This window comes from Ochotona curzoniae, unplaced genomic scaffold (assembly GCF_017591425.1).
Source record: "Ochotona curzoniae isolate NIBS_2020 unplaced genomic scaffold, NIBS_Ocur_1.0 contig_64, whole genome shotgun sequence".
Classification (NCBI taxonomy): Eukaryota; Metazoa; Chordata; class Mammalia; order Lagomorpha; family Ochotonidae; genus Ochotona; species Ochotona curzoniae.
In genome coordinates this window covers 49,193,564-49,209,092 of record NW_024466502.1, presented here as the reverse complement: position 1 = coordinate 49,209,092, position 15,529 = coordinate 49,193,564, and the positions used below count along the sequence as shown (strand labels likewise).

The 15,529-nt window shown below is 42.0% G+C and overlaps 1 protein-coding gene across 1 annotated transcript in view; it reads right to left on the bottom strand.

Annotated features, from left to right (window-relative positions):
- Positions 1 to 3,338: 3,338 nt before the first annotated feature.
- Positions 3,339 to 15,529, bottom strand: part of LHFPL6 (LHFPL tetraspan subfamily member 6) — a 228,605-nt gene continuing 216,414 nt past the window's right edge. Inside the window, exon 3 of the mRNA XM_040991482.1 lies at positions 3,339 to 4,470. Within this exon, the coding sequence (XP_040847416.1) occupies positions 4,352 to 4,470 (119 nt within the window). The 3' untranslated portion in view covers positions 3,339 to 4,351. The remainder of the gene's footprint in view (positions 4,471 to 15,529) is intronic.

The window sequence follows — 15,529 nt, the reverse complement described above, 5'->3', positions numbered from 1 at the left end:
GGGAAATGATGGTTCACAGTCTCCAGAGGCACAGGGGGCAGAGTGGCCTTGAGAGAATGCAGTGTACAGCTCGTCCTCCTCACCAGCCCTGGGGTCCTTAAGCTTGTGCTGCTCATTTGCTCATCACCTTGTGAGTGCTCCAGGCGGTGTAACATTTGGCTTCCTGGCTGCATCACCTCTCAGTGCTAGAAAGGCTATGTTCCCTAATGCCTGTGCAGTATCGAGTCTCCTTTATGTGCTGTGGCCATGCCTCCCATACATAGGTCTCTTTCTCCAGCACCTGATTGGACACACAGAGGTCTGAAATGTTATGTCTCCATCTGAGAGATGAAATTCAATGTAAACAAGCAGCTTGAGATGCCAGCATCCCTTATGAGCACCAGTGTGAGTTTTGGCTGTTCCAGTTCAGATTCAGATTCGGCTTCCTTTTAATGGCCTGGGAAAACCAGCGAGAATAGTACAAGTGTTTAGGCTCCTGTCACTCATGTGAGCGATCCAGATTGAACTCCTAGCTTATGCCTGGCCAGGCCATTGCAGCCATATTTTTTCAGCCAATATAGACTATATTAAATGTTTTTGTGGTGTTCTAAGTTTACTTGATTTTTTTTCTTGATCAATGATATTCAGTACTTTTCTGATGCAATCGGTGGCCATTTGTATATACTCTCTTGGGAAATAGCACATTCAAAACTTACTGAAAAATTGTATTATTCATTTGAGAGTTTTTTCCCAATGTATTCTGAATACATGTTCTTTGTTAGATATTTTCTGGGTTTTGCCTCTCACTTTCATTTTCTTTCTTTTAGAAAACAGGAAATTATAATTTGTTATATTTCATTATGCTTGTTTTTATTTGTATGTGCCACATTCCTTACCTTACAGGGAATTGCCTCCTGCCTTTGAGAGGCAGCTGGCACAGGAGGGGAATCTCTGATATTACTTTTTTCCTCCAAGCTTAGCACCAACTTGAGAACTGGGTCTATGCTTCTTATGGAGTAGCATGCCTAGCAAGCAGCAGGTGCTCAATAACTATTGCCTGCACACCTCAAATATATCCCGAAAATTGGAAGAGCCAAGTAAACATCATCAGCTCATTGGCTCACCTGTCATTTTCTCTTCCTGAAAACCATGAATTCCCCACTTATCTCATAGGCTTGTGTTCACAGCAAAAATTTTTGAGGTGAAAATGGAGCTCTGCTTATCCCTTACATGTACATCAATAAAAATCTCAAAAAGACATACGATATCTTGGGGCTTACATTGCAGTGCACCTGGGTAAGCTTGTTTCCTGAAGCATCATTTCCCACATAAGTACCAACACCACATCCCAGACAGATACCCATTTGAATCCCAGCTGATGTACTTCTGATTCAGCTGCCTGCTAACACACTCAGAAAAGCAGTGGGGGATGGCCAAATTGCTTGGGTCCTTGAATCTATATGAGAGACCCAGATGCAGTTCTGGGATACTGGCTTTGACCCTGTGGGGAAGTGAATCAGAGGATATGAGATTTCTCACCCTTAATCTCCCACTCTGTGTTTCAAATTAATCTTTAAAAACAAAACAAAGATGTATGCTTTCCAACTTAGGCTGGCTTCACGTAGTCTTTTTGACTTTACGAAGGTGCAAGAGCAGCATGTGTTCATCAGGAACCAGACTTCAAATTTTGAATGTCCTGGATAGTATTTTAAAATAAAAAAAAAAACCCTCTGTGATGCTAGGTACCCAGCAAGTTGCAACTCCCAGTTGGCCAGCCAGTCAGCAAGACATACATTCCAGGCTCTCCCCAGTGTGCTGTGTCACCGTGTGAGGATGTTCAACACAGGCATTAAATCCGCTTTTTTTTAATGTTTTCAACTTGTGATGGAGTTATGAAGATGTTCACTCCGTCCTAGGTTGAGGGATACATCCAAGGTTGCGTTACTGTTGTTACTCCATGAATCCTAAGTTCATTTGAAAAGCAGTAGATGTAATTCTTAATCACTTAGATGCTCCTCTTGAAGTGCAGGAACATGTCAAACAACAATACAAAGTCAAATGGATAGCTAGACTGTGTAAGGGCTTATTCCTTCCCTTAAGTGTGTTACCAGGTTTCTATTCCAGTGAGGTGCATTCATATCTGAAATCATGTGGACCTTCATAAAAATGACAATGCCATCATAAAATCTGGTCAAGAAATTCATTCTTCATGAATTCCACAGAGAACTCCAGCTTGATAACGGGAGGTAACAGAAGCTTAGTATTCCGACAGGAAGGTGAAGTTAAGATTTTTTTTTAAAGCATCAGCAGTGTAGGAGAGTGATGAGCTGAGGAAGTGAAGTGCAACTCTCTCTGTAGGAAACCAGAGAGAGGAGAAGCCCCTGCTCTGCAGACAATGAGACACAATCAAATGACTTTGAGCATGTTACAAAGTAAGGCTCTGATTGTGACGGCCTTTCTCTACAGCAACAATCTCACCGGCGACCTTCCTGAACTGCTCTCTCAGAGCGGCATGACTGCTGCTCACCCTGGAATACTTAAAGAGCCAGAGGCAATCAGGCTATTCCGATACCCAAGGTAATTAGACAAATATGCACAATGAGCACTGAAAATAGAGTCATGTGTATAAACGGGCAGTGGTGTTCCATTTCCAAATACGAAAAGTATGGAGCTCGGACACTGAATTTCTAAGGATTTTCTTACAGATTTGTTACACATCCGTTATCCAGCGTGCAACCTCTGCTTTTCAAAGAGGGTCATAAAAGGATCCAAACTTCTCTTTTCAGTCAACGCTCTCTGGTGGCACAGTGGTGTGAGAACCTTTCTCAGATCGCTGAGATTCCTTTAGCAGAATGATGTGACACTACCTCTCGGACAGGGGTACAGAAGAAGCCCAGCACCCTATAGACGGTGGAAAAGGACAAGTGGCTGGTGGCTTGTCACAAGCCTGCAATCCTGGAAGCAGCTGCCCAGACACCTCCTGAACCATGATCCACCCTTTGTTGCCCTAAATCACATCTGAATGAATATTGCCCATATTCTGAAACATAATACAAAACAGATACGGAATTCTTCTCCCATATGATTCTGGTCACGATCGAAAGGCAGTGAACAGGAAATTAGAATTCCATTTGAAAAAAAAAAAAGAGCTAAGCTGAAAGTAGAAACCAGGTCCTATTCACCTATAATATACCATGGATCTAGAGCGAAGCCAGGTTGGGTGACGAGTAACGGCTGACGTCAACGGGAGACCTTAAAGGAGAACAGGAAGAGCTGCAGCACTACCAATGCTGAACAGCTACACATGAGAAATTGAAGAAGCAAACTCGGTAACAATTTCTCCTCGACTAGTCTAGCTATTGATCAAAGAGTTTATTCACAGAGTTTTTCAAATACAAACAAAATAGCACTTTAAAAATTTTGCTTTACAAAATCAGCATTGAAATAAATGGGGGTACAGCACAGTACAATAATGAACAAAAGAAAATAAGATCAAGTGAGTGAAAGATGTCTTTCTTTACTCACATATCTTCAACTGAATTCTCTCCCACAGTGGAGAGAATGTTGCCTCTTTGCCTCCTAAGAATCTCATAGCAGAAGATACTCAGAAATATTGCATACCTTTGAATAATATTGAAATATGAAGGCTTAACTCTAAATGTCTACATAAACACTGAAAATGTGTTGAGAGTGAAAAGAATGTATGCAGGTGAGACAAAATGCTGATAGAGTGGCTTACTGGTCCATTTATTAGGTTGAATGTATGTTTTATAAAGTGATAATACTGTACTTTAAATGCATATCAAAAAGAAAACAGAGGAGTAATGCACTATTGAACCTCGTATACAGTCTGTGTAACGATCTCCATCCACAGTTGTGCCTGGGTGGGTGTGGGTACAGAGTGTCTGCATGTGCTCATGTGCTTTTGGGAGTGTCATCACCGGCAGGAATGGCTGTGGGGTACCCTGCTTTTCAACACAACACTGTTTATACTAGCCCTTGTGATTTGGGGAGTCCTTGGCATTGTTTAAAAACTATCAAAACAAAAGCAGAACCCTCTCTGCATATACACTTTTGTGTTGAGTTGTGTATTTCTGTATTATACAATGTTAATTCTCTCCAGAATAGAAACACCCAGTGCCTGGCAATATTTTCACCCTTTGGTCCATCTCCCCCATCACTCTATACTTTTTCAGATTTTTACAACTCTCCCCAATCCTTCATTGCAGATAGCCCCTGATTCCATCAGGTGTCATGTCATTAGCATTGCATTGGACTAGAATCATCATTCCACCTTTAGAAAGTAGCTGGATGCTTCAGCCCCTTCCAGCCCCTTTGGCCCATCTTCTCCTCTGTTCCTGATGGTTCCTTCTCAGTAGGGGTAGTGCTTCTGTTTCTTGCCAGAGAAGCAAGCCAGCCATGTGCAGAGCAGCATAGAGGCCGCAGCACCTGCTCCCGTGCAGTAGTAAGCCCATCCGAGTTCACACTTGCCTAGGGATAAAAAAAAAGAGGAGAGAAATGCAGGCATAGGTGAGGATGACTTACAGTAGGATTTATTATTTCTTGCAGTGTGTGTGTTCTGAGATACCCGTTAGGCATAGACTGTCCTAACTCAAATGGCACGGGTAACTATGCTGTAAGTTATCTTGAAGGTAAAGTGGGCATAACTGGTTTGTGCATTTCAGAAGGCTCTCAAGCTCTGTGCTTCATGTCACCTGAGAGGAGAGGAACCTGTTCGCTTTCACCAATGTCCAGTACCCTGGCTGAAGCAAAGGAGCACTGTGGCCTCCAGGAAAGGAGAGAAGAAAGGGTTAACTCTAACTTAAATCACACAAACTCATGTGCATAAGAAGGCAGTTCATCTGGGGGAAAAACATTAAGGCAGAGATGGAGTCCTTCTGCACAAGAGCCACTCTGAGGAGCGGGCTTATTGGGAGGGTAATGTGAACACAAATATTGCTGTTACTGAAGAGTCATCAAATGGATCACACTCTACCACAGGAACTGCAGGACCCACACGATCAAACTTGCTTTGGGGTCAACACTCTCCTTCAAGTTCAGGTGTAATTTAAGTAAGAACATAGTGTTGGATACTGCATTCTCAGAGTTCAAGTCATACTAATAACACACACTTTTGTAGAAATATAATCAGCAGACTTCATTTTCAGCCATGGTCTTGGTCAATGATTTTTCCAATATGGTGACTGAAGCACAGTTCTCAAGGAAGTCAGGATTTAGAGGGTTTGATCATTTCCCCCAAATTATATGTTTACCATTAGTAATGAACTGAGCCAGGATTCAAGCCTGGTTTCTGGATCCTAAGAAGTCACTGACCCCATGACCTATCTGGATTCATAGAATGTGTGTCTGCCTCATTTGCCAAGCTAGTTCTTGTCATATTCACAGTACAGAAGGCTTCCACGTCTTCTTCTAACTCCAGTCTGTCCTTTTCATAGCATGCTTTACTATCACATCAGACAATGTTCCAGCTGCAACCACTGCCTCCATTGCTTTTCTTCTTGTTCATATATCATGTTACACAAAAACACAGACACGAAGACACTTGGATTTCATAGCCACTTAAGTTATATAGTGAAAATACTACTACTTTTTCACATGTCAACCACTTTTATTGTGTTCATTTGTGAAGAATTTTTAATAACTCCCTGAGGGGGAAAAACAAAACAGTGAGCTGAGACAAAGTTCAATGAATCACCTTCGGTCACTAACAGCAACATGAGTTCAACAGCTGCCACATCTTGAAAGTAGGCTGGGACATTATCATTGCACGTGGGTGGCAAGTAGTGCTGCATCATTCTCAACTTAGGTTTTAATCCTTGATTTCTCTCTTTCCACCTCCAATAATAAAGATAAGAAAAACAGCAAATACATACCAATTATGCTTGTTTAAAGCAGTGGTTTTAATCTCCCCCAAAACTGAATGTGGTAGGCAACTGAATGTCATCCCTATCTTTCTGGTAAGAAAACTGGGCCAAGAAACATTCAATAATCTGCCCAAGTAGTGAGTTTTTTGCCAGTTTTACATCTATGCTGTATCCTGCCCCTTCTGAAATACAGCAGCACCCCTAGACAGGCTGTGCTCACTGTTTTTCTGTTCTGCTTCTACTAATGTCATCACCAGCATTTAAAGCAGTCAACTAACTTTTTAAATGCAAACCAGGTCAAACCATGTACCTACTGAAAACCCTTTAGCGAGTTCTCAAAGATGCATCTGTTGCCTGTGGTCCAGGAAGCCTTAAATGAGCTGGCGTCTGCTCACCACTCTGGTCTCATCATTACCCTGGCCCTTGTCTTCCCCCCTTCCTCCCACTCCGAGCCAGCCACCTTTTCTGGAGCATACCAGACTTGCTACTGGAATGAGACACATACTTCCTACCCAGAAAACTATCCCAGCTGATGGGAGAATTGACTCCTTCCCACATACCCAATACTGACCACCCAACCCCTGCCAAACCTGCCTGGTCAGGTTCCCTCTCCATACTTGATTCCCTTCATTGAGCTTTCCATTGTTTGTAATATTGTGTTTAATTTCCATCTCTACTGGTGGGAAGAAAACCACAGAAAGGTGAGACCTTCTGTATCCCCTCTCCCCTTGTGTGCCACCATGATATGTATGGCCTGAGCCACACAAGTCACCCAATAAATAACTGATGAAACAAAATCATGACAAATGAAAATCAGAAAGAAAAGAGAAAGCAGAGGCAGAGAGCCATTCCTGAACACCAGATTATATTTGGGTTTTATTTTAAGAGAAACTCTAATTCTATTTTGGCATTAAAGTTTTGGGAAGAGTTTCCAAGCTATGCATTTCCAACCTCACATAGTGCATTAAGTCTAGCAGAATGATAGATGCTAAAAGGTCCTATCTGCATGCTAGGGTAGGTCTCCTTGGCACAATGACCTCCAGTTATCCTGACAGATGGGATAAGCCTTTTGCAAGGGTGGCAGAGTCCCCCTTCATGGATTAGATTTGCTGACAACAGAAGCTAATGTGGCTGTGAGTCCTGGGAATAATCTCCACTTCAAATTGTTCTTTAGGTAAGTTAAATAAATCCAGGAAGGAGGACTAATAGATAGATAAGAGGTAGCCTGTGTTTTACAATTTTTTAAAAGAGTCAGCAAAATTTGTGGTCCATCTATTCTGTGCAGGTCTCATAATGTAGAATATAATCAATTGCTCATTATTAACAAGGTATTGACCTACATACAGCTGCATGACCTAACATGAAAAGCAGAGTATATAATTCTTTATTAATTATTGGGCACTCAGAAAAAGTACTTCGTGAGGTTAGCTAGCTATTTCAGAAAAGTGTGGGGCACAGACCACATATATTCACAAAGATGGAAGAAAGAGACTATTAAAAGGCTTACTATCAGAGGGCCAAGGTGAGAGGGAAGATTTTTTATCTGAAGAGAAATCAATGACATACCAGAAGTTTAAACTTCAAGGGCTCTTTACTGGCAAGGCATCTGTAGCCAATGTCGCCACCTGATCCCCCTGGACCTCTCTGCTGGACCCGGGATCTCTCTCCAGTTTCTGTCTGGGCTTTGCTCCTCACAGTAAGCTGAAATGTCTCATGGTAGGAGAATACATTTGAGATGTAACAATACATGGCAAATGTATGGGAATGATGCATATGTTACACGGTTAATGTCCAGCAACTGGTTAAGGACTAAACTAGGCAAAATGGTTGGTTAAAAGTGTGATTTAAAAGACAAATATTTCTTTTAGACATAAGTATTTTAATTTACTAAGAAATTCATAGCATTTACCATCTTTAAATCAAAATTGATGTCATAAATTTTTCCAAGGTTTTAATTTATTATTATTAATAACCTTGAAAAATACACAGAAGTGTGCTTGCACACACACACACACACACAAATACACATCTTTCAAGAAATAAGAAATTGTTGAGATAAATCTCATAAGATCAGGATGTGCCAATAGGATTTAGGCATTTCTAAAGACATGCTAAATCATCTAATTTCTGATTCCTGATTCTTCCTTTCTCCTTCCGTGCCTGCCCCTAACCTGCCTCCCTCCCTTCACTCTCCCCCTTCTTTCATCACTCCCTATGTCTTTAAACTCACTGGTTGAATAAATATTTATTAAATGCCTATTCCAACTAGAAATGAATGACTGCTAGAGACCTGCTTGGGAATTAGCCAAGCACGATCTCTGCCCTAAAGCAGCATATTGCTTATCTAAGGAAATAAGCATTAAATGATACTCAAGTTAGTATATAATGGTAATTGTGCTATAAGCTTTAAACAAAAAGCTCCAGGATGTTAAGACGGCGATTCTCAAAGCATAGGGTGTGGTCAAGCCAGTGAAAGAGACCCTTACAGAAAAAATCAGATGGAAGGGAGGAGTGACAGATGAGCAGGAGAGAGACAAGTGAGAACATGGGTGGCCAGAGATGAGTGGGTCCAGCCTAAGCAGATGGGAACTGTCATGGGGAAAAGCAGACAGACCTGGATGTTAAAATATCAGTCAAGTAAGAGATGAAGGCCATCTTGGACATATAGCTAGAGATGGAGTTGGGCACGATCACCTCCCAAAGTTTGAGGGCTCCAAGCTTGGAACTTTCCTCTTTGGAATTTGTGTGTGTATGTTCTATAGAAATGTGCAGTATTCAATTATATCAACAAATCTTAAGCATACACTATCTGCTTTGCAGTGTTCCTGGAGCTCAGGAAACGGCAGTGAATATGGCAGACAGGATCCTTCTCATGAAACTTACAATCTGGTATCAAGCATTTAGCTGCAATCATTTGACACTGCCCTTGGATACTGCACATATTTTCATTTAGTTCCATGAACTAAGTTAGACACAAGAATTTTTTTTCATGGAATTATAAAGATAAAAGTTCTAGTTACACTTGACACTATGCCCCTGGTAATGTAATTGGGTAGATGTTAGCCTATATGTGTTAGAGGAGCCAAAGAAAATGATAATTTTTTAAAAAATAAATGTATATACAACAGAACGAGGACATAAGCCCTAAAAGCAAATCAGCAATTGCACCTAAAGTAACTGCTCTTGCTCAATAATAGTGTTCCATGGGTTTCACTGAGCTTACCGGGGGTAGCTCAAGGGAATCCTCCCTGCCCTGCACTGAAGAGGCTCTCAGGTCCCACAACACTGTGCTAATGAAGTCTGGGGAGGATCTTCAGGAACTCCACATCCCAAAGCCCCCACCTACAAGTTTCCAGAAGAGGGAAAAGTGGAAGAGAACAGGGGACTTTTATTTCTGTATGTAAGACCTTCTGTCTGAATGCACACTGGCTTCAATCCTTCCTTGAGCTTCCTGGCTGGAATAACAGGTAGACTTCTCTTAATTAAACCTTGCTTCCTTGCTTAACACTATCCTCTGTCTCATATCTGTTCTTTTACCATGTCTGTTCATAATACCATGAACTTCTCCAAAAGAAATAGATTTTTCTTTTTTCTCCAAGCATGGTTCCATTGTTAGAACTCATGCGCTCAACAAGAAAGCACCATGTTTTATAGCCGTGAAGGGAAAAAAAAAAAAAAAAAACAAGGCTTCTGAGTCCTTTAAGCTATTAGGAAAGAGCAGTAGTTAAGTTTATGTGTTTTAAACAGCACTCTATTCCGTAAGTAGTAATGGAACTACATGAAACCAGGAAGTATGAGGCCGATTTGATTTGCATGGTCTTTCTCTTCCTCTGTCATAGCAATAAATGCTTGTTCTTACAATGCAAACAGAAAGCATTTTGCCCAGGGGGTAAGTTTTGACTGTGATCCTTTCAGGAAATTAGAGAAACAAATGTTTAAACTTTCCCTTTTCCTCTCTGTAATGCTTCACCAAATAGGACTCTAAGCTTCCCTGGTCCGCAAATTGCTGCTTTCAACAATGGGGAATACTATTCTTGACAGATAAAATGGAGGTTAATGGGACAGACCTCAGCATACCACAGCCACCTGCCAAGCCCACAGAGAAAGGCTCTGTGGCTGCATTCCAGGGCAGCTTGGGGTGGGGACCCAGATAGGGACAGGTGTGGCTCATGTCTTAGGGTGGCTCAGATTAGTTTAAGTGCAGCTTTTAGAAAGAACAGAAACAAGAGAAAAGGTGCAGTGTATTCTTACCACAAACCCCACAGTGGAATTCCAGGGGTCTTTTCGTAGGTTAAAAACTTATGATTTAATTTCTACCTTTTCATTCACTTTTTTTTTTTTTCCAATTATGGAGCCTACCACGTGTGACTGTGTCTGCCAGCTTCCTCCTGTATTCTGGGTCTCTGTGTGATGACTGGTCCACAGCAGGCAAGCCACACACACCCACGATGCGGGTGAATATCAGCTGTTTTACATGTACAGATCCTGACAAAGTAACATCCCAAGGAATCTTGTTTGTGCGTGATCCTCTCAGGAAGTTAGAAAGGTAGATGCGTCTACACCTTTCCAACACAATGCCTGTCTTGAAAATGAATAAATGAATAAATGAGTTACAGGGGGAAAGGTAACTTGTCCAATTTTTCAAGTAAATGCTACAATCTGAGCTTCAACTTCAGGAAAACTGATTACAGAATATTTTCCTGTGCTCAAGGTAAAAATAAACTCTAAGTTAATTTTTTTTTCATTTATTACATTGAATCTATCTTTGCTTTTACTTGCATGGGAAGAGTAAAGCCCCCTTGGGTGTTTTAATGCTTTTGGAAGGCTCTGTATGCTTTCATCTCTTGCCCCTTGTCCAAGTGTGCCTGGCTCTAGTTACTAAAGATCTAAATCTCACAATTCTGGCACCCCTCATTCCTGAGCCACCAGAGGACTTCAAAATATTCACAGGAAAATAAAAATGTAAGCTTTATTTCTCAACATAAGCTCTATCATGTTTAAGACACTTTTGTAAGTCATGATACCAAACATTTAGTCCATCCCTCAGGAACTAAAGGAATTTAACCATGTCAGTGCAATCTTTTTTATGTTAATAGGAAAAATAGATTTCCTTTAAAGACTTTTATAAAAATTTGGAAACAAAAAGAAGTTAGAAGGAACCAAATCTCAATTGAAGATTAATGTTAAATGATGTTCCAGTGAAACTGTACCACAACTGCCCTTGTTGGATAAGAACAAGCAACAGCATGGTCATGATGGAGACACTCCCTGGGGATGCTTTCCTGGAGGTTTTCTGGCTGCAGCTCTGCCTTTTTCAAAAACACTCTCTCACAGTAAGCAGACGGGATTGTTCTTCAGTCCTGCAGAGAAGCCAATAAGCGGAAGACCTGCATGTCTGCTGCCTTGTCTCCCTGTGGCCATGACCTTGTCCAGTCTGCCTTTCCTTCGACTGTACCACTTTCACTTCCTAAAAGCTATTCCTCTGGTGCCTTGTCTTCTGGCTCCTTCTGGAAAGGCAATGGATAATAATTACTCCACAAACTCTCAGGACCTTGATCTCACCTGTTAAAAAAGTGTCACTGAAAGCTTTGCTTTGCTTTGTCTGCTGCCAGCCTGAGTGAAAGTTTGGTTCCCAGTGAGCAGAAGGTTGTGTAAGCTGAACCAATGGAGATGTCTATCTATAATGCTGGCTATTGCTTCTGCTGTTTGTTGTCTGTCTTATTCAATTAAGACATGAACAAGCATGTTTTCTATGTAATCTGACATGGATGGTCTGTTGTCCTGGGTTCACTTCAATATCATTTTATCTCCTCATAAAGGGAGTTCTCTATTTGCCAACTGCTGATTTCTTGGGAATGTGGTCACTACAAACTTTTCCAACTGTATCAACGATCTCACTATTCTTCTACCTAGGATTCCACCCACATACTGAGCATTTTGTTCTTGCTTCAATTTAAGCAGAATTCCTATTGCTCTGGTAAGGGGCTCTTTTCAATTTGATGTCTAGTCTTTCTTAGTTGTTGTCAACTAGATCCTGTTTATACATACAATAAGTTAGCACAGGTCTGTTCAGTGGTGAAAGTTTTTGAAATCCAAGCAGTTTTTCATGAGTATGCATTCACCTTGAACTTACTCAAGAACCCTCGTGGAACTCAGCATGGCCCTCTGTTGGCAGCTCCATCTCCTCTAAGGGATGTGGGCAGGTGAGTTTTAGAATAAACCTGCACGAGCATGTCACGGATCTGACATGCCCTTCAGGAGAACCCACTTCTTCACTCACCCATAAGCTAAGTATTTTGGACCTGACCCTGACTCTAAGTTCCAACTCACAAAGGGTTCCTGGTTTTGGCTCCTATACTACCACAGCGGTGCCACTGTGCATGGGCTCAACATCTCTCGAGACCTGTGACTGCACTCTCACGTGACAATGTATGAGGCAGACTAAATCAGCCCATTTGTCCCCAGATTTGGGGCAATGGATAGTAGGATGTGGACTCTTTGACAATGATATCTTCTTCTCAAACATGAATTATCTTCCGTATATGATGTTCCAGTTGGGAGCATTGGGATCATTCCAGTAAAAAAGAGGAAGCAGAAGACAGGTGTTTGACCTAATGTTTCAGGTACCACTTCAGATGCTTGTACCACTGATCCCAGCACCTGGATTTCACGGTTCTCAGATGCAGCTTCCTGCCAGTGTAGGTCCTGGGAAGCAGTGTGTTCATAACTCAAGTACTTGAGCTCCTGTCATCCATGGGAGACCCAACTTAATCCTGGCCCAGCACCCTGTTTTGCAGGTATTAGGACAGTGAACCAGGGGATGGGAGCTCTGAATATATGTCATTCTCTCTGATCATTACCTAAATAATAATAATTTTAAAAAGAAGTAAAAGGGGTTTTTTCCCCCTAATTTGTTGCCTTTATGTATTTGGAAGGCAGAGCCACAGAGGAGAAAACCACACACACACACACACACACACACACACACTCCCTATCCATTGATTCACTCTCCAAATGCCCACAAGTGCTGGCTAAAGTCAGGAGCAGGAATTCCATCTTGGTCTTCCATGTGGAGGCAGGGATCTCAGTATTTGAACTATTATCTGCTGCCTCCCAGTGTGTGCACTGGCAGGAAATCTTTACTGGAGGTGAAGGTGGGGCTCAAGCCTAGGCACTCTGAATGGGGTGTAGGCATTTTAAGCTGCATGGTAGGCTCATCCCTGAAGGTAATTGTTTTTAAAAAGACTTATTTACTTTTATTTGAAAGGCAGAGTATGGCGAGAAGACGAGACAGATATTCTGTTCCCTGGTTCATTCCCCAAACGCCCACAGCAGCCAAAGGTGAATTGAACTGATTGTGGCTTGGAGCCAGGAGCTTCTTCTGGTCTCCCCTGTGGGTGCAGAGTCCCAAGGTCTTGGACCACCCTCTGTTGCCTTCCCAGGCCTTAAGTAGAGAGCTGGATAGGAAGTAAAGCAGCCTGGACATGAACCAGTACTCAAATGGGCTGCTGGCGCTGCAGGGAATGGCTTAGCTTACCACTCCACAGGGCCAACCTCTAGAAGGCATTTTAAAAAGACACTTTTCATTGTTTGCCCTTCTCCATGGAGCTAACCAGAAGGCAGAGACTCAGAAGGCGCACAGATGCCTTTAAGCTGTGGCATTATGCTCTGTAACTGAGCATGCCAAACGGAGCAGGGATTTACGCTTGGGAAATGATAAGATGTGTATCTGCAGAGAGCTTAGGGCAGCACTTGGGCTGTGATGTGAAAATCTATGTCAGTCTTTCATGCTTCTTCCAGTGTAGCTTAACCCCTTCAGGAGCCAGAGCAGCAGGAGGCAAGAGAGAACCCGAGGGGCCATGCCCAGCTAAGTGCTTTATGCCAATGTGAGTTCATGTTATGGGGGGGGGGGTGGTCTCAAGAGTCAAGGGACAAGAAAACTTACCTAATTATTATCTAGTTCCTATTTGATAGTGTTAGGTTTCAGTCCTGGGTCCACACAGCCATTTTGTTAAAGAGGCCTCAAAGTAATTTGTTGTGTTTTCCCTCTTATCCCAAGGAAATGTTTGGACTCCACTCTCAGTGTAGGGGACTGAGGAAAAAATGTATACAGTTGTGCCCACTTCATAGTGCCTTTTCTCATCCTGCCAGGAAGTGATGCTGGTGCTAAGGGTCACCAAAAAGCACCTGACAATGGGTTCACACCTGCACAGATGCTGAGAGGCAGCAGCTGGACCTGGATCGTGAATGAAGCTTTACAAAGCAGGGAAGGCGCACCACTATTCACTACAATTAGTACTTTGTGAAATCTTTATGATTTCTATAAACAAAGTATAGGTCTGGAAAGTACACCTACAACCTTGAATCTGTGAAGATTTAAATTTTACATATTTGAGAAACAGAGGCAAAGAGAGTGGCTGATCCAGCACACCTGCTAGTTGGTCCCATCCCTAAATGCAGGACACTGGTAAACTTGGGCTGGGGTCAGAGCCAGGAGCCAAAATCCCAATCCAGGTCTCCAAAGGGCAGCAGGAACCAATCATCTGAGCCATGAGCAGGAATCTGGAATGTGGAGTTCAAAGCTTGGAATCTTTGATGCAGAATGTGGGTGAAGTGATTGCCAAGTCAAGGGCCCACTCCTGGACATTTTGAACACTGTTTTGTGATTGTTGCATTTTGCAACTAGAAATCAAAACAACAACAAAAAAGCTCATATTAGGCTATCCTCAAGGGCAGTAAAAAAAAATCCCAGCTCCTTTTTCAGTCATTCTGGACTGCAAATATATGAGCACAGGTCTGTGAATTAGATAAGAACGTGTGAACACTAATTTTTTTAGTTTTGGTGTTTGCTGATAGATACGAGAAGGTTATTTTTCAGTATTACTTAAGTGTGTAGGGTGTTGAGAGGACAGGGTCGGAGCGAGACAGAGCAAATGTGGCACAACTTAATGTTACGGCAATCTTGAGGTGTGAGTGTGGGGGAATGCCAGAATTCTTTGCACTGTTTCAGCAACTTTTCTGTTTATCTGAAGTCATTCCAAAATAAAAATTTTAAACACCTAAGTAAAAATTGAAGTATATATGTGCATATGTGTACCTTTTAATACATATAAAATCAATGAGGGCCTTATACTTGCAAATAAAAGAAATTAATATATAAGCTGGTCAACCAGCACACAGAATGGAGAAACCAGCATAATTGCCTCTTTTATCATATAAATTCCATTCTAAAAAGATCCATATAGTGACTGGCATTGTGGCATAGTGGGTTAAGCTGCTGTTCAGGATGCCTGCCTCTGCCATCGGAGTGTCTGGGTTTGAGCCCACTGCCACTTCTGACCCAACTTCTCATTAATGCACATGGTAGGAGGCAGCAGATCTTTGGCTCAAGAACTTAGGTTCTTGTGACCAACACAAGAAACCCGGAGGGAATTCCTGGTTGCTAGCTGGAGTGTGGCCTACTCCTCACTGTTGTGGACATTGGAGAGTGAATCAGTAGATAGTAGAGCTCTTCCTATTCCTTTGTTTCCAAATAAGTAAATAAACTTAACTAAGATTCGCTTATCCTCTCACACCTTATCTGCAAGTTTCTGTTAAGCACCAGCACATTCCAGAAGCTCAGAGGTTTCTTATCCTGCAGCCACATCCCATCTGACATGAAATCT